General features: G+C 41.4%; 1 protein-coding gene across 2 annotated transcripts in view; it reads right to left on the bottom strand.

Annotated features, from left to right (window-relative positions):
- Positions 1-26179, bottom strand: part of GBE1 (1,4-alpha-glucan branching enzyme 1) — a 237011-nt gene that overhangs the window by 108520 nt on the left and 102312 nt on the right. For both annotated transcript variants that reach the window (XM_007500737.3, XM_056807229.1), the window contains exons 4-6: positions 7547-7672; positions 5450-5585; positions 2362-2452 (exon numbers count right to left, since the gene is read on the bottom strand). In XM_007500737.3, the coding sequence (XP_007500799.3) occupies positions 2362-2452; positions 5450-5585; positions 7547-7672 (353 nt within the window). The remainder of the gene's footprint in view (positions 1-2361; positions 2453-5449; positions 5586-7546; positions 7673-26179) is intronic.

The following is a 26179-nucleotide window of genomic DNA, read 5'->3' as shown; positions in this document are numbered from 1 at the left end:
CTGGATGTGTCGGTGCTGCCGCGGCGCAAAGGCTCCCTGGGAGCTCCGCAGAGCCCGCAGGAACGTCAAGGAGCGCGGGGGGGTCCTTCAGCTGAGGGGGGGCCGAGGAGGGGGCCCCCCTTCGTGGAGGAGGAGCACGGGCAAAGAGGCGGCGGCACAAAAGCCTGCGGGAGCACGCGCGCCATGGAGGCTCCTTACAGACAGACCTGCGCGCCCCTTAAAGGGGGGATGGGCGCCGCTCTGGGGGGCAGACAGAAGCAGCCACAGCGAGAGAAGTCCTGAAGGGCTGCCCTCCGGCGTCCCAGGAGAGGATTCTCCTCTAGACTCCCTCCAGCATCCCTCAGGGCCGTGCACTCTCTCAGTGCCATGAAGCCCACTTTCGGCTGCTTATTCCAGTGACGGGTTCTTACTGTTCAGTGAGTAAACTAACAGCACCTTCCACAAGTCTGGGTTTCGGGGTGTCTGGCCTTCCACAAGTCTGGGTTCGGGGTGTCAGAGTTTCGGGGTGTCTGGCCTTCCACAAGTCTGGGTTTCGGGGTGTCTGGCCTTCCACAAGTCTGGGTTTCGGGGTGTCTGGCCTTCCACAAGTCTGGGTTTCGGGGTGTCTGGGTTTCAGGTGTCTGGCCTTCCACAAGTCTGGGTTTCGGGGTGTCTGGGTTTCGGAGTGCCTGGGTTTCGGGGTGTCTGGGTTTCGGGGTGTCTGGGTTTCGGGGTGTCTGGGTTTCAGGTGTCTGGCCTTCCACAAGTCTGGGTTTCGGGGTGTCTGGGTTTCGAGGTGTCTGGGTTTCGGGGTGTCTGGGTTTCGGGGTGTCTGGGTTTCAGGTGTCTGGGTTTCGGGGTGTCTGGGTTTCAGGGTGTCTGGCCTTCCACAAGTCTGGGTTTCGGGGTGTGTGGGTTTCGGGGTGTCTGGGTTTCAGGTGTCTGGGTTTCGGGGTGTGTGGGTTTCAGGGTGTCTGGGTTTCGGGGTGTGTGGGTTTCAGGGTGTCTGGATTTCGGGGTGTCTAGGTTTCGGGGTGCCTGGGTTTCGGGGGGTCTGGCCTTCCACAAGTCTGGGTTTCGGGGTTCTGGGTTTCGGGGTGTCTGGCCTTCCACAAGTCTGGGTTTTGGGTGTCCGGAATGGATCCATCGAAGTATTCCGTATTCATCTGGTCCTCCCCCTTGCTGGCCCTCAGTTGGCACGCTGGAAGTTCACGGCACGGCCAGGGCACGCCTGCCGTTGGAGACAGCGCAGTCCGACCGAGATATAGGATGTCTATTGGGTCAAAGCCCAGCACAGCTCCAGGATGGCGGGAGGCGGTCGGGGATGAGCCTTTATCCAGGGCCCGTGACAAAGGAAGCAGGTGCTAAGCTCCCGTCTAATGAGAAACGGGCAAGTGGACATGTGTGTTCATGTGTGTGCACACGTGTATTGTGTATGTACATAAACATACGTGAAACCAGCACACACAGCACAGACTGGAGGTCCGCAGACGAAGGGTCCAGGCGTCACGGAGACCAGGAAGGCTTCCGGCAGAAGGCCGGTCTAAGTGGCACTTGGAGGACAGACACCGCAGAGACGAGGCTGCTGAAGAGGAACAGCCGCCCGGATGGTTCCTGACTCCTTTTCTCTCCTGTCGATGCCCCACTTGGGAAGGCTGCTGCCGGCTATTTGGGGTCTATGAAAGAAACCCCGTGCTGAGTCAGGGGCTCCGGGGGCCCCAGAACGGCTCTCCCCCAGTGAGAAGAGCCCAAACGGGGGCACGTCTTCCTGCTCCCCCTCCCCCACGGGGGCAGCACGCCAACCTCCGGGGGAGGGGCTGTGCCAAGACCTCGGAGGGCCCCAGGGGACACAGGGAGAAGGCACCGGAAGGGAGCCCGGAGCCCCAAAGTCACAGCACCGCAGGTCTAGAACCCAGGTCTTTCCAGACGTCTTCCATCAGGTCGGGCACATGACTTCAGGAGGTCACTGCCAACCTCTGGGTTCCTTGTATCCTGGTGAAAGACAAGACACGACCAGGAGCAGCCGGAGATGGGAGGTCCTGGGTTCCAATCTGGCCTCAGACTCTTTCTAGCAGGGTGACCCTGGGCAAGTCACTGACCTCCCGTGGCCTGGCCCTCGCCACGCTTCTGCCCTGGCACCAAGACATCACACTGACTCTGCGGCACGAAGTAGGGCTTTTAAAGAAGGCACGAGCAGGTGCTCCTGTGCCTACCGGAGGAAGCCATTCACTGGTCAAGGCTGAAACAAAGTTCCCTCCACAGAATCAAGCTTTAACAATCTGCCAAATAACAAGATGCTGCAAATGCTGGCACGTGTATGAACTACAAGGACCGCTCCATTTTCTCTTTAAATCACAAGGGGAACGAAGGCTCGGGTTTTACCTGGACGCTGCGAAAAAGCTCGTGACTTGATAGCCGAAACTGGCGTAATAGGCGTGCTCCATGACCGCCATCATCTGAATGCAGTTGTAGCCTGTTCAAACGAGAGGATTTGTACAAAGTGTGGTTAAAGGCCATCCAAACTGCGGCGAAGACGCATCGTCTTAGTCACGAGAGCCTGAACATCGGCGCTTTACGCTAGAGCACGTGCAGAAACGGCCTGACCCTTGTTAGGGGTGTCCGTTCCCAAGAGCACGAGGGCCAGCTTCTCATTTGGCCAGCTCCACGGAACGCCTCCGTTCTAACAGGCAGTGAATGGTACGCCAATATAATCTTACTTTGACTTTAGACGATGAGCTCTGTCATCTGCATGTCCTTAACTTCAGTTTCACTTTGAGTCAAACTGTCAATCATGAAAACTAAGGCAGAGCTGTGGATTACGTGTCACATGACATGTGATTGACAACGATGTTTCGTATTGCAAAGACATGTTCTTCTATCTCTAATAATTACATTTGCTCACTATGCTTTTCTCCTTAAGGCGACTATCAAAAGAACAAACATTAAAGCCATTCGTGTCTGCTGCGAGCTTATTTTAAAAGAATAAAGAAAAAAAGGAAAAGATGCTGCTTCTTCTCTGTCTTAAAATGTTTCTTTGATTTTAAGTGAATAATATCTAAAGGGGAAAATATTTTAACAAGAGATCCAAGATTCCCAAGATAATTGTGGCATGAGCAAATAAACGCCACATTATTAAATAAAGCGGAGAAGGGACATAAGAAAACAACGTTCAAGTCTATTTCATGTATTACAGAAACTATGCCAGTTTTATTTTTACATAACAGTGACTACTAAAAAAAAACCTAACATGGTTTCTATACATTTAACATTTTACCAAGCTAAATTTTTGTTCCATTCAGTCCATAATCAAATTATTCACAATGATCATTACAATATGCTTAAAGATCAAAAGATGTGATATTTGTAATGTACGTGGCATAGTATCAGGCAACTAGCTGGTGCTACATAAGTTCTCAGTGCCTTCTCCCCTACTTACCCCTTTAAGGTTTATACAAGTCCCTTCTACGCACTACCACAAAGCTTCATTATTATTGTACATGCAATATTTTAAGAGGGCATGTCAATTTCATTTCTATTTGCTGGCTGTCTTATATTTCCTGCCATACAGAAATCAATGATATTAACATTGTATTAACTATAAATTCACATTCAGAATGAATGAAGTATGAATATCGATAAATTCCAGAACTTCTTTTAAGGAAAGAGAGAGAGAGACAGAGACAGAGAGAGACAGAGACAGAGAGAGACAGAGACAGAGACAGACAGGCAGAGACAGAGAGAGAGAGACAGAGAGAGAGAGAGGAGAGAGACAGAGACAGAGACAGAGACAGAGAGACAGAGAGAGAGAGAGACAGAGTCAGAGAGAGACAGAGACAGAGTCAGAGAGAGAGAGAGAGAGACAGACAGAGACAGAGAGAGGCAGAGACAGAAAGACAGAGGGAGAGACAGACAGAGACAGAGACAGAGACAGAGACAGACAGAGAGACAGAGGGAGACACAGACAGACAGAGAGTCAGAGGGAGAGACAGACAGAGACAGACAGAGGCAGACAGAGGGAGACACAGACAGACAGACAGACAGAGGGAGACACAGACAGAAAGACAGAGGGAGACACAGACAGACAGAGACAGAAAGACAGAGGGAGACACAGACAGACAGAGACAGAGGCAGACAGAGGGAGACACAGACAGAGGCAGACAGAGGAGACACAAGACAGAGGGAGACACAGACAGACAGAGACAGAGACAGACACAGACAGACACAGACAGACAGAGACAGACACAGACAGACAGAGAGACAGACAGAGGCAGACAGACAGACACAGACAGACAGAGACAGACACAGACAGACACAGACAGACAGACACAGACAGACACAGCCAGACACAGAGACAGTGCACGGCCGGAGGTCCCAGGAACAGCGGGCACTGCTGCGCTGAGGCCCGGGTCCCCTCAGACTTTACAAGGCTCCATCCCAGCGCTGCCTCTGCTTTCTCATCATCTGTACCTCACTGCACCTCCTCGCCCCCTCCTCAGCCCCTTCCCAGGGCTTCACGCCGCTACACGGTTCTCAGAAGCGGAGAGCACGAAGGGAATAGCCGGCAGAGGGAGCTGCTGCCGGACGCCTGCGGTCCGATTCAGTGAGGCACATTTTAGAGGTCCGTGTGGGCACGTCCCAGCCCTCGGGGGTCCCCGACGGCGCGCCACGTCTCTGTAAGACTGTGAAGCACTGAACGCCTGGCCTGTGAATCCGTCTGCTCGGCGCCCTCGCCCAGCGCTCTAAGCTCAGAGACGAGCCGCGGGATGGAGGCGAGAGCAGAAGCGTGAGGCCGGGTCGCCCTCGGCAGACCCCCTGGCTAATGACCCCTGCGGCGCCCTGGGCTGGGGGCACTCCCACAGGCGACGTCAGCCCGTGTCCCCCCACTGCCTCCCCGAAGCACCAGAGCTCTCCAGAGTGCACAGCAAGACCCGGCAGGAAGCAGGAGCGAAGCGGCTGCTTGGCCTCCTCCCGCTTCCTTCCACCAATGGGATCTAGCGGGAAGCGGAGGCGGGGTGCGGGCTCCGGCTCCACAAGATGGCGGCGCCCTCACCTTCGCACCTAGCCAGCCCCCTCGTGCTTCAAAGGTCGGGGTCACAATTACACCCTAGCGGTACTTGCTGCCGAAGCGGGCCAGAAGGGCCGGACGCTCTCCGCCCCCCGGCTGGCCACTCAAAGGGCGCCGGGGGAGCACGTGGGGAGGACCGCGCGTCTGACCAACCCGCTACCGACAGGTAAGCCCGGAGGGACCCCCAAGGTGGGGTGTAGCCGCGCCATCTGTGGGTCCCCAAGGCGCGAGCCTCCCGAGCACAGTCCAAGCCTCGGCGCGGCAGCCACCGGAGCTGAAGGCTCGCAGGCTGCCTGCGGACTCTCGGCTGCCGTCTCAAGGCGCTTAAAGCAGAGTCTCGCGCCCCCTCCCCTAACTCGGGAAGACGGCGGGCCCCCGAAGCAAACGCCAGCGCCCCCCACTTACCCAGGTCCTTGATTCTGGGCAGAACGTTGCACGTGAAGTGTTTGTAGGATGCAACTTTCCCTTCGTGAGACGAGATCCCGACGTGAGACTCGTAGATCCGGAGGCTGCGGGGCTTCGCGGGCCGAGGGTGCTGGTGCTGTAAACGTGCACACGGGACACTGAGAAGCGGGCGCGAGGACCAAGGGAGGAGCAGGAGCCCCCCTAGAGCCCTAGAGCCCGGCAGAAGCCCGCGGCAGGGAGGACGGGGCTTCCCCTCCCGGGAGCTGCGGCAGCTCACGCCTCCGTAGAGCCGTTCAGGGGCCCAGGGGCACCCTGGTGTTGTCCGAGTCTTCCCGGGGATGCATGGGAAACAGGAAGGCAACAAAGCAGCCGCTTCAGGGGCTTCAGAGACGGATGGCACCCAAAGGTACACACGCGCTCGAATTCGCCAAGCCGGCGGCTGATATTCTCTATTGGTTCTGGGGGCAGGCGGGAGTCATCGGTCGTGCCAATAGGACTGTATCTATGACACCCTGCGCTGACTTGTAGGCACCTTTCTAAGAATTCGATCGTCGGGGGCGGCGGAGTGGCTCAGTGGATGGAGAGCCAGGCCCAGAGACGGGGGTCCCGGGCTCCAATCGGGCCTCAGACCCTTCCCTGCTGGGTGACCCTGGGGCCCCTCAGCCCCCTTGCCCAGCCCCGACCACTCTTCTGCCTCTGAACCAATGCATAGTATTGATTGTAAGACAGAAGCAGAAGGTGAGGCTTTAAAAAGAGAGAATTCAGTCAACTGAAGGCTCATTTAGAAAAATTAGGAAATTCATACAGCCACGAATATGTTGCTTCTCAGCGAATACTGCAGTTTTGAGTATGTCATTCCTGAGCTCATAAAGCTGTCCGTAGAATGGTTCTCATTGAATGACTTGTGAAGACCTGCAGCTAAGCTCCGGTCGCTAAGGGCAAGCTCAAAGCCACTTTGCCTTCTCCTCCCCCTGGACGGTTGTCTTTCCTCTGCTAGTGCCCCGCGAGCTCCAGAAACTTGACCTCTGTTCTGAGGGCAGGCTGCCTACTTTAAGAACACTGAATGGTCAGTTTGCCGCCTTCCCAGTACTACTCTTTCCCCCGACCCCATTCCAGAGCCCCACTTTTAGCCCCAGCACACGCTCACTTAGAACCTGTGTCAGGGCAAGAAGATATGTAAGCGATGAGGGGCTTGTTTCTTCAACCTGCCACTGCTGTCCCTCGTCATTTTTTCCCAAGTAAACTATTAGGTAAAGGCTCATCTCACATATTTTCACTTTAGAATGTGATGGAAATAATTTGCATTTGATAGCTTGTTTTAAGAACAGAATTTCTTTGATCAGAATGACTCAAGTGCCCAAAGGCTTCCTCCAGGCAAAGGATCTTTCCTCAGATTAATTCTTTAAGAAACATGTAGAGGACTCTTCGATGGGTAAGTTTGGTTGGGATTTCTCTGTAGATACGGGTTGGCGTCAATGATGCCTGAGGTTTTATGATTCTCTAATTCCATTAAAATGTAAATAAAGGTCAACCCAACTTATAGCCAACCGTTAGATTGACAGAAAGGGCTCTCTACAACGGAGACTAAAATTTGGCTTTATGTAAAACTGATTGTAGCAAAGGCAATAAAAATAAGCCTCCGTGTTAAAAGAATGAGCAAGTGAAAAATGCAGGTGTCGCCCCCAGTGATCAGAAGAGTCCCAGAAAAACCGAAGCCATCTTCTGGTCAGAGTCACTGCTCACCCGAGGTCCCCACGCCTCTCCCTGGTGTACTCGGAAAATGGCTAGCTGGTCGGTACAAAGTCTGTGAAGCCAAAGACAGATTCGCCTACGCTGGATTACCTCATGGAAAACTCTTCAGAACCACCGAGCTCATCTAGATCCACTGCATCCATCTCGTCAATCATTACTGAGCAGGGTCCCTGCAAAAGCCTTCCACGAGTCATCTCTTAGCCTACGTCATTGTCCCTCAATCGTCGACCCGACCCAGTAAACTCTGCCGCTGCTCTAAGAGACGTGTCTGCGCGCTCCTGGCAAGGGGCTGGCCCTGCCGTGATCCCCAAACGCCCCCCTTGGCCCCGGTGAGGTAAGTCTTACTCGGTAAGGATGCTCTGGGCACCAGTGTATCCAATCGTAAGTCACGTGATCCCCTTCACGAGCCACGTATTTTGCCCAGGGTGAAATACGATACAGGATCTCCCCACTTTTGCTAGTTACGACCACCTGAAAAAGAGAATGGCATTACTATGTGTCTGGAACGTTGAAAAGTATACTATAGCATATGGTAGTTTGTGGATATTGCTATAGGGTTAGAGATAACAGAGACACCGAAATACTTTCCCATGGTCTAATCTTCACTCTAGTATTTAACGGGTGAAAGATACACTCTAAATCACTTCGGTAAGATTACATCTGGGCCCATAAACGAGTGAATGAACGAATGAATGAATGAGTAAATGAATGAACGAATGAACGAATGAGTGAATGAATGAGTGAACGAATGAACAAATGAATGAATGAATGAATGAGTGAACGAATGAGTGAATAAACGAATGAATGAACGAATGAATGAATGAATGAATGAATGAACGAATGAACGAATGAGTGAATGAACGAATGAATGAGTGAACGAATGAACAAATGAATGAATGAGTGAACGAATGAACAAATGAATGAATGAGTAAATGAATGAACGAATGAACAAATGAGTGAATGAATGAGTGAATGAATGAACAAATGAATGAATGAATGAATGAATAAGTGAACGAATGAGTGAATGAACGAATGAATGAACGAATGAATGAATGAGTGAACAAATGAATGAATGAATGAATGAATGAATGAACGAACGAATGAGTGAATGAACGAATGAATGAGTGAACGAATGAATGAGTGAATGAATGAATGAATGAACGAATGAATGAACGAATGGATGAGTGAATGAATGAATGAGTGAATGAACGAATGAATGAACGAATGAATGAGTGAACGAATGAATGAGTGAACGAATGAATGAATGAACGAATGAATGAGTGAACGAATGAATGAATGAATGAACGAATGAATGAACGAATGAATGAGTGAATGAATGAATGAACAAATGAATGAACAAAAGAATGGAAATTTATTAAGTCTTTAATCGATGTCAAGGACGAGCTAAGCTACAGGTATACTAAAAGAACCAGCAGGTTTCCGTTTTCAGAGTTCGTGCTGTAATGAGAGGACACACGCCATTAAAGAACGTTCAGCTGGCATATGGAAAGGCCAAGAACCCCAAGGGATTCAACAGAAGAGTCTACAACAAGGCACAGGGGTTCTTAGATCCCCTCAGTAGGCCAGGTGACAGGGCTGGGAATCTGTGGCATGCAGAGGCAAGGCAGACAGTAAAACCTGGTATGAGAAAATAAAACCAGAAACAATCAGAAGCTCAAGATGTATGTGTGAGTGTACACACAGACATACAAAGAGACAGACAGACAGATATTTGGATACAGACAGACGGACAGACAAGACAGAAAGACAGACAGACAACAGACAGATAATGTCAGAGTCATCTCGGGGGGGGGGCGGGGGGGGAAGAAGTATAAGATGGGATCCTTGTCCACAAAGAACATGCATCATCAATTCTTTGTTTTTTAAATGGCTTCTAAAACTTTCGGGGATCTTAGAGATGACATGTGAAAAATGTGACCAAAAGGCTACCGAAGAGTTGTCTATTTATTTGTTTTTAAATATTTTTCCATGATTCCATGCTTGTTTTCTTTCCCTGCTTCCTCCCAGAGCTGATAAGCAATTCCACCACGTTATACATGTATTATCACTCAATACATCATTTAAAAATTTGTTTAGTTATTTGTAAAAGAGTATAAAATAGAAAATTAATTCTTAGTAAGATATTCACTCAGATTCCAATCTTCTCCTTGTTGCAAAGATACATCCTTTAAACATCATTATTCTAGCACTGTGTTATCACTAGAAGACTTTTTTTTTTAACCCTGACCTTCCGTCTTGGAGTCAATACTGTGTATTGGCTCCAAGGCAGAAGAGTGGTCAGGGCTAGGCGATGGGGGTCAAGTGACTTGGCCAGGACCACACAGCTAGGTAGTATTTGAGGCTGGATTTGAACCTAGGACCTGCCATCTCTAGGCTTGGCTCTCAATCCACTGAGCCATCCAGCTGCCACTACTAGAAGATTTTAAGTTGTCACAGAGCCCTATGATTCTAGGCTTCATAACGAATATGTTCCATAACTAATAATAAAATTCAAAATCCTGGAACAAATTACTTTGCAAATGTCTGTTTAAAAAAAGAGGTCATGTATAACAAAAAGCTACTTTGTTTCTTAAGTAATATAAAGTATAAACCTAAAAAGGTTGAGGAGGGAGGAATAAAAATGCAAATTTTTCAATGCTACTGTCCTTCTATTCATCATTAGTAGAGAAAATGTGAACCAATGTAACCTTTTGTTATATTCAAAGGAAGTATAGTATGATGAACCTTTAATTCCCAAGAAGAAATAGGATTAGGCAATACATAGATGTAGTCTCTCAAGTGAAAAAAGAAGTCAACTTATATTGATAAATAAAAATGTTTAGAGTAATTACTTGATGTCTTTTTAATTTATAACATGTATATATTGATGAAATTATCTAAGCAAAAAAAATGAGGAAATAGAGAATTTTAGGAACATAAAGATTTTTTTCTTTAAACTTTTGAATTTAATCTCATATTTGGAGATTTATCAGAAAAGAAATGTAAGTCACCAATAAATAAGATCACCAAGGCAGCTTCTAAGAAGACCATGGGATAAACTGCCACTCTAAAGCGGAATCACTGGTTTTTACAATACTAAACTTGAAAATTTTAAAATAAAAGAACAGTATTCAGGCATATATAAATGTTAAATGTTACCTAATGAAGTTACATGAGTCGTGTTTGGCTAACATACTTTGAATCAGTTCTGCTCATTGCTTCAGGTACCAAGTAAATTGTTGTAATCTACTATGTGAATGTGATTTAGCTCAAAATTGTACATTTAAATGTTTATAATCTACTGGAAAATTTAATTTTTATCATATTAAAGAAAGTATTTTAAAAAGAGCTTTCCATTACTTTTTCTACAATTTCACATGCAAATTCTAATGAACCAAATAATCCAAAATTAGAGTATTTTCATTAATTAGCATATCCTTGTCTTTTAACTATAATTTTGCTTCTGGGAAAACTAAGCTGGGTTTAGAAATAGATAAATTCTTATAATAATTACCTATAGTTAAGGATTGTTAATTCCCACATAAAATACAAGGGATGTAGCTCTACTCATTAACTTAACTAAGTAAATAAAAGGAAAACATAAGTTGGATATAGCCATTAATGAGCAACCAGTTCATTTACCTTTGCTGTCATTATTTTGGTAAAGTCTAATGGTTGGATTTAAAATAAAACAAAAAAAGTATAAGAAATCACTACCTAGCTAATTTTTATGGAAAACTCATGAAGAAGTAAGAAAGAGCAATATAGTAATAAAAGCTAAAAACTCTAATAAAAGAGGGGAAAAATCAGTGAGTTCTCATTATTTAAAAAAGTATGCTACAAAAAGATTAATCCATGTACATTCAAAGCTGGAATTCTATTAAGAAAACAAATTTAGGATTTATTGAATTCAGATAAAAATCTCAGCAACATTTTCTGAGAAAGACCAACCAAAGGTAGGTTTTTAAAAACCCTCTATATATTCCCTTTCAAAAACTTTATTAGGTTTAATTGCAGAATTATAGTAGTTAATTGAATCATTAAAGATGACTTTCATGCAAGGCTACTATTAACAGAGACTTAGGGGAAAAAGAGACGAGATATTGTAATATCTTGAACTTAAAAAAAAAAGAAATATGAAAAGAGAAAGAAAAAATAGTCCTCAAGAAATAATCTAGAGAAATTCCAGAGGCTAATTACAAAATAAAGCAACTTAAAGAACTAGAAACAATAGTCAATTAAAATCAAATAGAATATATATTTTATGCAGTAGAAGAAAACTAACTAAAATACCAAAACAATAAAAGACTAAATCCTAAAAGAACACTTCTATTCTACATTTTATAGGATAAGATTAAGAAATGCAATTTCAAAGACTTTATTTTTGGCTTTTTGAAATATATTTTCCAATTACATATAACAATTTTTATCATTATTTTGTTATAACTATAATTGATCTAATGTTGGCATTAAGTGTTTATAGCCAAATGGTAATGCCCAGCTGTTATAATGAACTAAAGCTGTCAGGACTAACCTATTTTTGAGGGCGGTGGATGGAAGGCCAGAAGCAGATTAATACAACCCTGATTTATTATAGTAGAGGTAGGGAAAGGAAATGGGAGGTAGGAAACAATTAAAATGTCCAGCAATTGGGCAATAATTCAATAAATTGGAGTGATGATTTAACAGAATTATAATGTGATGAACATGAAAAAATAATAGAAAGGAATTATGCCAAAGACAGTGTTGAGAGCTATAATAAAGAGTTTAAGGCTAATTGACCACATGAAGAAAAGAAAATGAGAATGAATGAATGGACAAAGACTTTTGATTAAAAACTTGAAAGTGACGTAAATAGTGTTATGACACTTTGTGAACTGCAAATTAATTAATTTAAATGTAAAATAATCATCAAGAAAGATTTCATTTTTAATATAAATTCAATGTTAAATATTTAAAGCATTTTTAAAAGATTACAAAAATATAGGACAAAAATTATTACTGTCATTGTTTTGTTAAAGTTTATTTTTTCTATAATCATTAGTTCAAATGTTGTGATTTTGTATGGGATTTTATTAAATTTCATTGTTTGCATGTAATTATTCAAATTAAGTTGCACTAAAATTATAATTTAAAAAAGTAAATAGCAACCCTGCAAATTAACCAAAACACAGGATGAACAAATATATACTCCTAACCCAATGAACAAAAATAAAGCTATAATAACACATTTTCACTTAACCTTTCTACTCTAAAAAATTCTGAATTCCACAAAAAAAAGAAAGAAAGAAAATAAGAAAGAAAGAAAATGCGAAGTGGAAGAAAATTCGAATGGAACAAAAGAATATTAAGCAAACAGTAAGGAATTAAAATCATCTCTTAAAGTTAAAAGAAAATATTAACAGAGAACCTATAATAAAAGAGAAAGGAAAAACAAAAAAGTCCCCAACACATTTTTATGGCGCCTTAACTTCTAATTACATCATACTTCTAGACATTATCTAATTATCTTTATAACAGTCAAGAGGGTTGTAAAACACTTATTCGAGAGCTAGCAGTCTTATGTAAGTAATCTTTGGTCTCAAGGCACTAGCAACTAACATTGTGAATAACCTTTTAAAAAAGAAGCATAGATCAATGCTGGAGGTCTTTAAAATGCAGCTGTTACTCTTAAAATCTGCCTAGTTAGATGAGGATGATGATTCACATAGAATTCCAGTTGCTATAAACCAGATTCCAATATTCTGTCCACCAAAAATGAAAGCTCTCAGGAAAAGAACAACCTAGATTTCCCAGTTTAAAGTCATATATACTCCTAAGATCAGTTAAGGATAGGAAATACTTATGAGAAATCACAAATGAAAAGAGTCGAGTTTCATTTAATTTCCAAGTCTTGGTTATTTAACTGTCTTTTGTTTTCTTTTGTAACAAGTTTTAAAGATGTGTTTAGTTACTACCCTCTCTGAAAAATGGGAAAAGAATCAAGAACGCTATTAAGTATGAGGATAGGAAGAATACACTGTAAACCTTGAAATTTCTTAGACTTGTGAATGTTGGAAATTTCACCATAGGAAAGTTCCATACTTGGAAAAAATTTCCTACTGATAGTAAGAACTCTATTGGAATGTGAACCCCCTTGGCATGGGAGGATCCTTCTCCTCCCTACTTGGGACTGCTTTAGGACAGAAACCTTTTGCTGAACAATGGAAAGGGCTTTGACCTATGCTTAAGCATAGAACAGGAAGTTCTTTGAGTCATGATTGATTTTAGAATTAATACAATAGAGATACTTGGAATGACAGAACCAGGTCTTGAAACTACAATCTCCACCCTACTCAGAGTAAAAGGATTTAGGAAGGGCTGCAGCAAAGGATCAAGATTTAATTATTTGAGAATATGACCTTCAACAGACATGTGCAAAGCCACAGACCTCTGGGTGGTCCTGGGTTAAGCTAGAGCCACCATTGGCACAGGGAAGACATGGACAGTGATTGGTAGATATGAGAACTGAGGGGAGGAAACTTAGATGGTTTCCTTAAAGATAGCAGGGTCTGAGGACTAGGGGAGGAAAAGAGGTTTTGCTCTGAGCGAGGTGGCTCTGAAGAAGGACTGAGGAGGTTGCTCTGTGGGAAGACCAGGAGAAAAGGCTTGCTCTGAAGGAGGCTGGAGATGGAGGCCCCTGAGACTGTTTCTCCATTTTGGTCATGTGAGTGATAGGGACTGATCTCTTTTCTTTGCCTCAGCTATCTAAGGGCTTGGGCCTTTTGGCCCAGCCTAAACAGAGGGGGTATTTAATCCCTATTCCCTCTCTCTCCCTCTCCCTCTCCCTCTCCCTCCCTCTCTCCCTCTCTCCCTCTCTCTCGAATACTTTTCTTCCTCCTGTTTATAATTAAAAACTCCATAAAAGATTGACTGCTGACTTGAGTTTTCATTTAGGAATTACATAGCTGAATTCCTTGGCGACCTTAAATTAATATATATCAGTCTTTTAAAGTGATTTCCTTGTCACAACACGGAGATAGTTGGAAGGCAGGAGCAAAAAGAACCAAAAAAAGGAAATCAGACCTAATCAGATATGGATGTATGTTTATAGAACTGCTTTAATGCAGGACCATATTAATAGTCAATTAACACAACTAAAAACTAAACCTAAAAAGCCTGAGAAAGGTGTGGAAAGTCTGCTTATAAGCTTCTTCAGTAGAGTTCTCATTAAAGCAAAGAGCGTGAGCGAGACAAGACAATATAACTCTGTAATTGGTAACAAGAGCAAGACAACAGATCTAAAAGATTTTTTAAAAAGCATATCTGGTGTCAAGGAAAGAAGAAGGGCAAAACATGAACTTTACACTGACCTGCAGGGATTGTTTGTGTTTTTGTTTCTGCAAAGTAAAACCTTTGTATAAGTGTAAATTCATCTTCATCAAAGAAAAAAGGGTCAGGATACTACCTAGCTGTGTAATCCTGGGCAAGCCCCTGAATCCCCATTGCCTAACCCTTACCTCTATTTTACCTTGGAACCAGTACATAGTATTAATTCAAAGATGGAAGATAATGGTTTTTAAAAAAAGTTAATGCCAAAGGTACCAATTGGCACCTATTCTTGACTCAGTGCTCCAGTATAGCATGGCATCCCCTCTTGCATTGTTGTACAGCCTTCAACCTTGAGCAAGGGAGGGCACTGCATAAATCTGCTATTAGCCAGATGGACTCCTTCCCCACCAGTCTCGATAAAATTCTCTATCTCCCTAGACCACGCTGGGCCAAAAAAAGTGATTCAGTGTAACCTTTGATCGAATTTATCCACCAAGGGGTGGCCGGTTACATTTTCTAGATTTGTTGACAAAACATTTGATTTCTTGGGAGGAGAAGTGGATTCACTTTACTTGTTAGTGCTACAGCACTATCTTCATTCTACGTCACCAAGATAACTTATAATTCTCATTACAAAATGAGTTTTGGATGATCATTACTTTAAATCACCCCATTTAAAAATGTCCCTATTGGACTGAGGCGGAAGAGGCCCAGGACCGGTCCAGAGGGTGCGAAGCACTGGGCTCTGGGTGGGTTCAAGGCTCTGACCAGAGAGACGATCCCCCATCTTGCCAACCTAGTGCAGCAGAACCCAGAAGGTCTTCAGCCAAGTAGAATCTCACAATTCATTCTGTAGCAGAGGAAACTGAATCCCAAGGAAGTTCAAACACACACAAGTGAGAAGTGACAGACTTCCAGGTTAATAAGGGCACAGTGTAGAGGGCAGATTCATTCTCTCCCTACCACCAACCAAAAGGACAAAAAAACCAAGTTCAGATGAGCAGAAGGGTTCCACAGTAGGGTGTAGCAATGAAGGTATGTGCAATTTAGAGATTTCCACACTATAAAGGGGTGAAATAGATCCCACCAAAATGCTAGCTGATTAAACCTCTATCACTTCACCCATAGCCCCAGAGCACCTATCTCTAGGTTCTTGGGAGCTGGCTAAGAATACCAGGGACTTACTCCTGAGAGCAGCGAGACTTCAGACCTCAGGAGGCTGAAGAACACAGACCTTGGGCTCAGAGATAGAGTGGAGAGGGACATATTACAGTAGAAGCCTCAGAGAATGGAAAAGTAGCCTCAAGCAAAAAACCACTCCATAGCTCCATAAATAGAGAGCCTGCACTCCTCACTGAAGACTTCTGGCTGGGAAAGAAAGGAAAAACCCATATACTAATGGTCCCAGCAACTCCCAAGAAATGGAATCTTCAACTACCAAAAAGAACAAGAAAAAGGCATTGACCCAGGATAATTTTTATGGAGAAAAAATCCAAACCACAGAGGAGACAGCAGAGGTCAATAAACAAGTAACCACATCAAAACAGTCTAAAAATGAAAACGAAATTAGTCACAAGCTCTTGAAGAGCTTAAATTTGAGATGATGAACCAAATGAGGAAGATAGGAGAATCTTGTCAAGAAAACTGTGAAATCATTCAAATAGAAAATAACAGTTTATAAGACAGAATCTCCCATTTGGAAAAAGAAGTCCAGAAATCAAATGAAATAATGAGAAAATTGGAGACCAGAAATAGAAGCAATGAAAAGCAGGGTAGACCAAATCGAAAAGGAAAATCAAAAGATCATAGCTGAAAACTAGTCTTTAAAGACCAGAATTGGGCAAATGATCTTTAAAGATAGCAAGAATTAATGAAGCAAATTAAAAAGAATGACAAAATAGAAGGAAACATGAAATATCTCACTGAGAAAATGACTGACCTGGAAAATAGAGCAAGAAAAGACAATTTGAGAATCACTGGTCAACCTGAAAACCCAGAAATGAACAGAAACCTTGGCATCCTACAACAAGAAATTATCCAAGAAAACTGCCCTTATGTTCTTCAACAAGAGAGCAAAAAAGACACTGAAAGAAATGATAGATTACCTTCTACATTAAATCCTCAAAAGACAAACCCCAGGAATGTAACTGGAAAATTCAGGAGCTTCAAAGCTAAGGAGAAAATGTTACAAGAAGCAAGAAAGAGATAATTCAGATATCAAGGAACACCAATCAGAATTATACAGGATCTGGCAGCCACCACACAAAAGGACCACAAGGCTTGGAATATGTTATTTAGAAAGGGAAGAGAATTGTGTCTACAACCAAGAATCACCTAACCATCAAAACTGACTATATACTTGCTGAGGAAAGTATGGGCATTCAATAAAATATAAGATTTCCAAGTATTTGTAAATAAAAGATCAGAACTAAGCAAACACGAAAATCAAGAGAAATATAAAAAGGTAAAAAGAGAGGGAAAAGAAAAAAATTATTTTTTTTTCTTTAAGGGCTTCAATAAAGTTGAATAGTTTATATTCCTATATGGAAAAATGTTATTTGAAACTCTCTAAAATTGTATTCACTATTATAGTAGTTAGAAGAATTATTCATATGTAGAAGTTGGGGGACTAAGATGATATGCAAAAAAAGAAAGGGAGCAAGGGGCAATAGAAAATGGCACCAAGAGAAACTCAAAAGAAAAAGAAAAATATGATAATCTATACCACACAAAGAGGCACATGGGAAGGAGAAGGGAAGAATTCTATTCTAAGAAGGAGAAGAAGAGAGTATTAATAGATAATACTCAAACATTACTCTCAATGGAATCAGTTCTGAGAGGGAAGACCATCTAGAACCACTGGAGTATTGAATTCTATCATACCCTATAGGGAAAGGGAAAAGGGAAAAAGCAAGGGGGGTGGGGGATTTGGGGATGGGAGTACAAAAAAGGGAAGGAAAGAGAGGTGGGAGGGAATTTAAAAGACTAAAAAAAAACGAGAGGGGATCAAAAAGGGAGGGGGGCAGAAAGGGAATTAAAAATGAGAATGGGGATTAGGGGACCTGATTAAAAGCAAACCTCTGATCTAAAAGGAAATAGCAAAAGAAAAAAGGGCAGAACTAGGAGAGAAAATCAAAATGTTGGGAAATACACTGGTGGTAATCATAACGCTGAATGTGAATGGGGTGACCTCACCCATTAAACAGAAGCAAATAACAGATTGGATTAGAAACCAAAATCCTGGCATATGCTGTCTACAAGAAACACACATGGGGCAAGTAGACACACACAGGGTAAAGGTAAAAGTCTGAAGCAAAATCTATTGGACATCAACTGGGAAAAAGAAGGCAGGAATCACAATCATGATATCTGACGACAAAGAAAAATAGATCCAATTAATAGAGAAAGGGAAGCTAATTACAACCTGATAAAAAGCAGTATAGACAATTAGGAAATATCAATACTCGATATGTATGCACCAAATGGTATCAAATCCAGATTTCTAAAGGGGAAATTAGTGGAGCTCAAGGAGGAAATAGATAGTAAAACTATACTAGTGAGAGACCTGAACCATCCTGTATCAGATCTAAATAAAACAAACCAAAAGAAAAACAAGAAAGAGGTAAGAGATGTAAATGAAATCTTAAGAAAAATTACAATTAAAAGATATATTGGGAAAAATAAATAGGGACAAAAAGGAATACACCTTCTTTTCAGCACCTCATGGTACATTCAGAAAGATTAACCATGTACTAGGGCAGTGATGGGCAACCTTTTGAGCTTGGTGTGTCAAAATTTGCCAAAAAACAAACATAACTCAGGTGGTGTGTCACTTCGAGAAAAAAACCCATAATTCCACAATATTTATAGTTTAACAAACAAAAAAAGTATAATTGTAATATATAACTATATTTAATAAACCAAACACTAAATTATTTAATTTATTTGGTTCATGACTTCTTTGTTCATCTGTCAGTCGGTGGCTTTTGTTGGTCTTTATATTATTTAACTTGTGTGGGATGCTGAAAACTAAGATAAGTGAGGGGGAGGGGGAATTTACTAACTAACCTGCCTATTAGTGACTTTTTTGTTGCTGAATTTCATTAGCTAAATATTCAATTGAATGTTGTTATTTTGTACGCTTCAAAGCCAAGGAAACACTACTAACTTCATCTGTCAATCTGTTTCCTTTGTTGGTTTTGATATTATTTAATGCTGAGAATGAGGTCTCACAAAAGTACATAGAAGGGAAAATTGTGAGTAAAGCCCCTGCTTTACTTTTGAGGGTGCTAAAAGTGTCTGTTAATGGGTTCTAGGCACTCCTCTATTGCATGTGGGCTGGACCCTGGCCCAATCTTCCACAAGCTAGGCCAGGCCCTGCTCCTCTCCAGCTGGCTGGTCCAGGGGTGCCTCCCAGCAACCTACCTGCCTGCCTGCACTCACTCCTACTCACCTCCCCTGAGAAAGTCTCACAAGCCCCAGCCACTTGGCTCACGCTGCCCTCTGCTAGACCCCACCAAGGCCAGCATGTGGAGCACCCATCCCCCTGGGCCAGCCTGGGGAATGGCTAGGGCAAGAGATGTGGGGGCATGGCTCCCCAAGCAGCTCCCTGATCCTGAAGCAAGCTGAGCCCTCATATGGACATGTGTCATCAAAACTGGCTACACATGTCAGTAATGATACACTTGTCATAGGTTTGCCATAAAGGTACTAGGGCATAAAAACATGGCAAAAAAGTTCAAAAGAGCAGAAATAATAAATGCAATCTTTTCAGATCATAATGCAGTAATGATAATAATGTCAGGGTACATGGAGAGAAAAACCAAAAATTAACTGGAAATTAAATAAAATACAATTCGACAAAATCAGTTAGTTAAAGAACAAATCATAGAAACAATTAATAATTACATTGAGGGAATGACAATGATTAGACATCATATTAAAATCCATGGGATAGAGCCAAAGCAGTACTCAGGGGGATATTTGTATCCCTGAGTGCATATATTAACAATTTTTGGAAAGCAGAGGTCAATACAATTGGGCATGCAAATTAAAAAACTAGGAAGAGAACAAATTTAAAAGTCCCATATAGAAACTAAATTAGAAATGCTAAAAGTTAAAGGAGAAATTAATAAAATTGAAACTGAAAGAACTATTGAATTAATAAATAAGCCTAGAAGCTGGTAATTTGGGGGGGAAAATGAAATAGACAAAGTACGGGTTAATCTAATAAAATCTAATTTAAAAAATATGAAAACCAAATTAACAGTATCAAAGATGAAAAGGGAGACCTCACCTCTAATGAAGATTAAGGCAATCATTAAAAACTATTTTGCTCAATTATATAGCAATAAATACAGCAATCTAGATAATAAGGATGAATTATTTACAAAAATATAATTTGCTTGGATTAACAGAAGAAATAAAATACTTAAATAATCCCATATCAGAAAAATAAATTAAACAAGCCATCAAAGAAATTCCTATGAAAAAATTCCCAGGGCCTGATGGATTGACAAGAGCATTCTATCGAACATTCAAAGAACAACTAATCCAAACACTTTACAAATTATTTGACAAAATAACCAAAGAAGAAGTTTTACCAAATTTCTTTTATGACACAAATATGGTACTGATTCCAAAGCCAGGCAGACCAAAAACAGAGACAGAAAACTACAGACCAATCTCCTTAATGAAAACAGATGCAAAAATCTTAAATAGAGTACTAGAATGCCCATTATCACTTCTATTATTTAACATGGTACTAAAAACACTAGAAATAGGAATTACAGAAGAAAAAGAAACTAAAGGTATTAAAATAGTCAATGAGGAGATCAAGTAATAACTCTTTGCAGATGATATGATGGTCTACTTAAAGAATGCTAGAGAAACAACTAAAAAGCTAGTCGAAATAATCAACAACTTTAGCAAAGTTGTAGGATACAAAATAGACCCACCTTTCATCAGCATTTTTATATATTTCCAACCCATCCCGGCAACAAGGGTTAGAGAAAGAAATTCCATTTAAAATTACCCTAGACAATAAAATATTTTGGAATCAATCTGCCAGAACAAACAGGAATTATATGAACACAACTACAAAATACTTTCCACACAATTAAATCTAGATCTAAACAATTGGAAAAACATTAATTGCTAAAAGGTAGGATGAGCTAATATAATAAAAATAAAAATAACAATCCTACCCAAATTAATTTATTTATTCAGTGCCATACCTATAAAACTACTGAGAAACATTTTTTTACTGAATTAGAAAAAACTAAAACAAAGTTCATTGGGAAGAACAACAGATCAAGAATATCAAGGGAAAAATAAAAAAAGTGTGAAGGAGGGGTGCCTAGAAATACCAGATCTTAAACTGTACTATAAAGCAGTGATCATCAAAATCTACTGGTATCTACTGCTATCTACTGACAATTATTCCAAAGGTAAATATTACAATAGCATCTAATCCTTTGGAAAATTATACAAACTAAAAACATGCTGGAGATCAGATTATTTTCAATCAAAATAGGCTATAATTCAAGTTTCCAAAAGAGGGTGGGTGATAGAACTCCATTGGTACAAAATACAAATGATATGTTCAAATATACAACCTGGTAAGTTACTAACATGAATTAAATTCAAATAAAAAAGAACTATTAATTGTGCATCCATCTTAGCCATGTTTATTCTTTCTAAAAGGATTTTCTAAATCTTTCTAAAAGATACTAGGAATCAACTCCAGGACAGAAGAGAAGTAAGGGCTAGGCAATTGGGGTTAAGTAACTTGCCCAAAGTCACTTAGATAGGCACAATCTAAGGCTAATTTTGAAGCAAAGTACTCCTGTCTCCAGGCCTGGTGCTTGCTCCACTTTGCTCTCTACCTGCCTCTAAAAGTTATACAAGAACAGTGGATCATACATACATGAATAAAATTACAGCTAATCCAATTAACCACCTATGATACTTTCAACTATTAGAACATAAATCTTATGGAAGTTCTAGTTTATGATTGAAGTTCCTAAATTATTTAGGGTTTGAATATTGCTCTAGTTCATGAATGTATATTGTAACAACATTGTCCTCCTTTAGAAATATCAATACTATAGTGTTTTGACTGAGATCCCTTGTAATTCTCAATCTAAGATGTGTTATTTAATTGGATGTTGTATCCAATAAGGCAGATCATAACCCATTTATGTTGATCCTCCTAAGGGACTTTTGTGTGTTGTTATATTTAAAATAGTGGGAGCCATAAACTGTAATAATTAAAATGGTTGATGTTGTAAACTGTAGTGAGTTAAAATAGTGGAAGATATAAATTGTGATAGATATAAGAGTGGGTGAGTAAATTGTAACCACAGAAAATATGTTTCACTACATATGAGTGTCTTGGTTTCTAAATCAAATATATAAGGTGGTCGCCAGGGAAATATTCCCAATTATTCAATATACCCAAGTCAACTGGGTTTTATAGAGATTTTAATTAATAATACAATGAGTTATTAAAGGAAAGAGAGAAAAAGGAAATAAGTATGGAGGGCCTTAAGCCAACATGGCCTAGACCTGAATCTTAAAAGAGAGAAAATCAGTCAGTCGTTTATCACTCACCACAAGATTTATCTTAAGCAAGGATGTCTGGGGAACAGAGTCTCCCCAGAGGGAGTTCCAGCCAGAGTCAGCCTCCCAAGGGACTTCTTCTCAAGAGATCTCCAAAGGGCCTCCTCCAAAAGGATCTATCTCCAAGGATCCCAAGGATCTCTCCAAGGCTTCTATTTCCAAGGATCATTTGCTCAAGAGATTCCTTTTCTTATATAGGGTTTTTTTTTTCCTATGTCACCTCCCCTAAGTTCTTCCATCTACCAATCACCATAGATGTTTTCTAAAAGACAGCCCATCTGAATTCCATCTAAGTCGACTAATCCCCTCAGTAAGTCTGAACCAGAGAAAACACAGCTGAGTGGACTAATCTCATCAAGAGAAAACCTGCCCGACCTTTATAGGTGCCTAGCATCCCATTGTATCAATTCTAAAAGCAGGCATGGCTCAAAGAACTCCATGCCTTATTATAAGCATGGGTCCAAGTACTTTCATTGTTTAGCAAGGAGTTTTCTCCCCTAAAGCAATCTTAAGTCCGGGTGCAGTAGAGGTCCTCCCATTTCTGATCCTGGCGAGTTCTCACATCAAAATGGGGAATGTTTCCAGTAGGGAATTTGTTCCGATGGAGGATTCCTCAATGTGGAAATTTTTAACATTCACAAGTCTGAGAAATTTCAAGATTTTCAGCGTCATCTCTCAATTTCTCTTTAAACTAAGAGAAAACCAGCAAAGAGCATAGTATAGTCATCATTCTCACAACACAGTCAGAAACCTTACTTTTATGATCATCCATTTCTATTATGACATGTATTCAAAGCAGAGCTCAACATCCCCTAACCCTCCCCTCTTTTTCTACCTTGTTTCGACGGAGGTGTTTGCTATCACATCTGATCAGTTGTAAAGCCTTTTAGATTGTGCCTTGAAATCTCACATAGCCACCTCTTTCTCCCTACCCACTCCACAATCACCCTCTCAATAGCTTACCAGGCCTTCTGCAATAATTCCCTAATTTGCCTTCCTAATCCTAGTATTTCCTCTCTTTAAATAATCCTACGCAGAGCTGCCAAAATGATATTTCTAAAACACAGGCCTGGACACCTCTCAACTTGGGAAGCCAGAGGAGCAATCAAATGGTAAAATATAATTCAATAAACATTTATTAAGGACCCCCTTTGTGCCAGGCTTTGGGCCAAGTGCTGAGGATACAAAACAGCCAGTCCCTCTTCTCATGGACTTTACAATCTAATGGGAAAAGATTAAACATAAAAGGAAGCTGAGGGCATGGAGTGGGGAAAGGAGTAGGGGAGTGGCAGAGTCACCAGGAAGCATTTGGCTTAGCAGCATCATGTCCGCTCTGGAAACAAGCAGAGGTGTTGATGGAAGATGGAAGGTTGCCTAGAAAGTTCAGATTTGAGTGCTCTATAAACTAAAGCTTGAGGGGGAGCTAAATGCTCTGCCTTCCGGCCCTCTGGGTCAAAGTAAGGAGGCTATGAGCGCTGTGCAGAGGCACTTCAGTAAGAAAAGTGAAGTTCATCAGCATAATGGTGTCAGGTGATCAGCGTATCACAGAGGAAAGCCTGATGTTCCCTGGAACTGAAAGCAAGCCGACCTGTTTGATAAAGCTCTAAAGGGGTGGGGAACTCCTCCAGGTACTTATGGAGCAGCCACGTGGCACAGTGGAGAGGAGGAGGCCTAGATCAGAAAGACTCATTTTCTTAAGTTCCCATCGGGCCTCAGATACTTACTTGCTATGTGACCCTGAGCAAATCACTTTAGCCAATTTGTCTCGGTTTCCTCATCTATAAAATGAGACAGAAGAAAACCCCAAATGGGAGCGTGAAGAGTCCGATGCAATTAAAACAACTGAACAACAAAACCATGGATTGGAGGTTTATTAGAATATGCATCCAGCTGATCTTTCCAGGCTTATTAAGCATGAACTTCACGAGCTTCAAAGGGCAGCTGGGGGTACAATGGAGAAAGGTCTTGGAAATAAGGCCTAGGTCCAAATTCTACCTCAGACTCTTTACTGGGTAACCCTAAACGAGACCTAATACCTCTTTCAGGTTCAATTATCAAAGGTTCCTTTTCTATAAAATGAGGAAATTAGACTTGATGGTCTTCCAGGTACCTTCGAAACATGACTATCATGCTATCAAGCAACCAGCATTTCCCATGTGCCAACTCTTGGGCGAGGTGTTGGAGATACAAGTACAAAGTTATTATGAAATAACCCCATTCAAAGGGCAATTATATTCTAATCTGAGGAAACAGCAGAGATTATAGCAAAACTTAGTGAATGAATACAAATAGTTAATGAGGGCCTCAGAAATATTAGAGCTGCTAAAGTGATAAAAAGGAATTCGTGCAAAATATGGTGTTTTGAGTCCTATCTATAAGGAAAAAAGGCCTCAGTGAGTTGAGAGTAACAAGATAGTGAATTCTAAGAATGAGGCAGTCCAGTGAAAAGGCATTGAGGCGTCATGCTTAAGAAATGTAAAGCCAGTGTGTGTTGATCTTGGAGTAAGCGAGAGTGATGTCAAATGACTTTGGAAAAACATATTAGGAAAAAATACAAAAGGCTAAAGAAAGGATTGTATATGTGATCCCCGATGCAATAGAGCCAATGAAGTATAACGGAGTCACATGGGGTCAGATCTGTAATTAAGGAATGTTATTTATGCATGTATATAGGATCGATTGGAGTGGTAAGAGATGAGACGGGGAGACCAATCAGGAGATTGTTATAATTTAGATAAGCAGTGATGAGCCCTACAATTTCTACAAGTCATCTCCTATAATAATACAGGCTATCTCCAACTAGTTTTCACCTCAACTTCATGCAAGGCTCAGCTCAAGTGTCACCTTCAAAAGAAGTTCTAATCTTGCCGCCCCCAGTAGTGAGCGTAGGCCCCAGTAAAATCATAACCATAGCATAGGAATTGCCAAACACATAGTCTGTTCCTCAGCATGAGAAAAGCAAACTTTTCCCCTTCACAAATACTATATATTCTTCCAAGAAATCACTGGTACAGGAATTCTAGGATAAATTTAGCCAGGTAATTAGTTACACATTGACATATTAAATTATCACCTATAGAAAACTCTGTTTAGAACCACTGAGGTAATCTAAATCTGTTGTCTCTCTTGTAAATCATTACTAATCATTGTCCCTGAAAAAGGCTTACCTAAACCCTTAGCCTACATCACTTTCCCTATAAAGTTTGTCCCCCAAATCATTAAACTTTGTCACTTATCAGCAAGAGGATTCTGTATGTCTGTCAGATTGACTTTCCTTTAATCCCAGAATCATTTCTCTCATCCTGGTTTGTAGACCCACAAGTAATTATTAAAGCTGGCCTTTACATAATCTTATCCTCCCTCCATCCCTACTCTGGATACAAATTCCCCCTCTCCAAAATATGAATTTATTAACTGTCTTTGGATGAGAGATTCCTTATTGTAAAATGAGGAGGCTGGACTAGATGACCTCTAAGGTACTTTTCATCTCTCGTCCAACCCTAGATGGCTCTACTCCATCTGTCTTCTATATTTCTGTATTCCTACTACTTCATTTAAGGTGAATTCATGCTGAATTCATAACGAATTTAAAAAGAATACAGTCCCATGTAGACTTTCATTGTGGTATGTAAATTCTTTTACTCTTAGCTGATTGACCATCACCCTCTCAACACTGACTTATCCAAAATGTCTCTTCTTAAACTACATGTCATCTCTCTTCCCTCTCAGAGAAATTTCCTTCACATTTCTTTGAAAAAAAAAAAGAGGTCTTATAAGCTTATGCTCCTAAGACCACTCTAAATCACATTAGTATCAACCCTTATCCTCTGGTCTTTTGCTTCTACCTCAGAAGATCAAGTTGCCCTTCTATTTGCTAATGCTAAGGCCTTGATTTGTACCCTAAAATTCAACCCTTCCTGTATCCTTTTGATTGCTGTTTCAATTATACCCTCTCATCTTAACTTTCAACCTCATCTTACCCATAGGTTCCTTCCTGAGTGCTTAAAGATATGTGAAAAACCTCTCCCATACAAAAAATAATCC

Source organism: Monodelphis domestica, chromosome 8 (assembly GCF_027887165.1).
Source record: "Monodelphis domestica isolate mMonDom1 chromosome 8, mMonDom1.pri, whole genome shotgun sequence".
Classification (NCBI taxonomy): Eukaryota; Metazoa; Chordata; class Mammalia; order Didelphimorphia; family Didelphidae; genus Monodelphis; species Monodelphis domestica.
The sequence above is the reverse complement of the archived record's forward strand: the minus strand, read 5'-3'. Positions and strand labels throughout refer to the sequence as shown.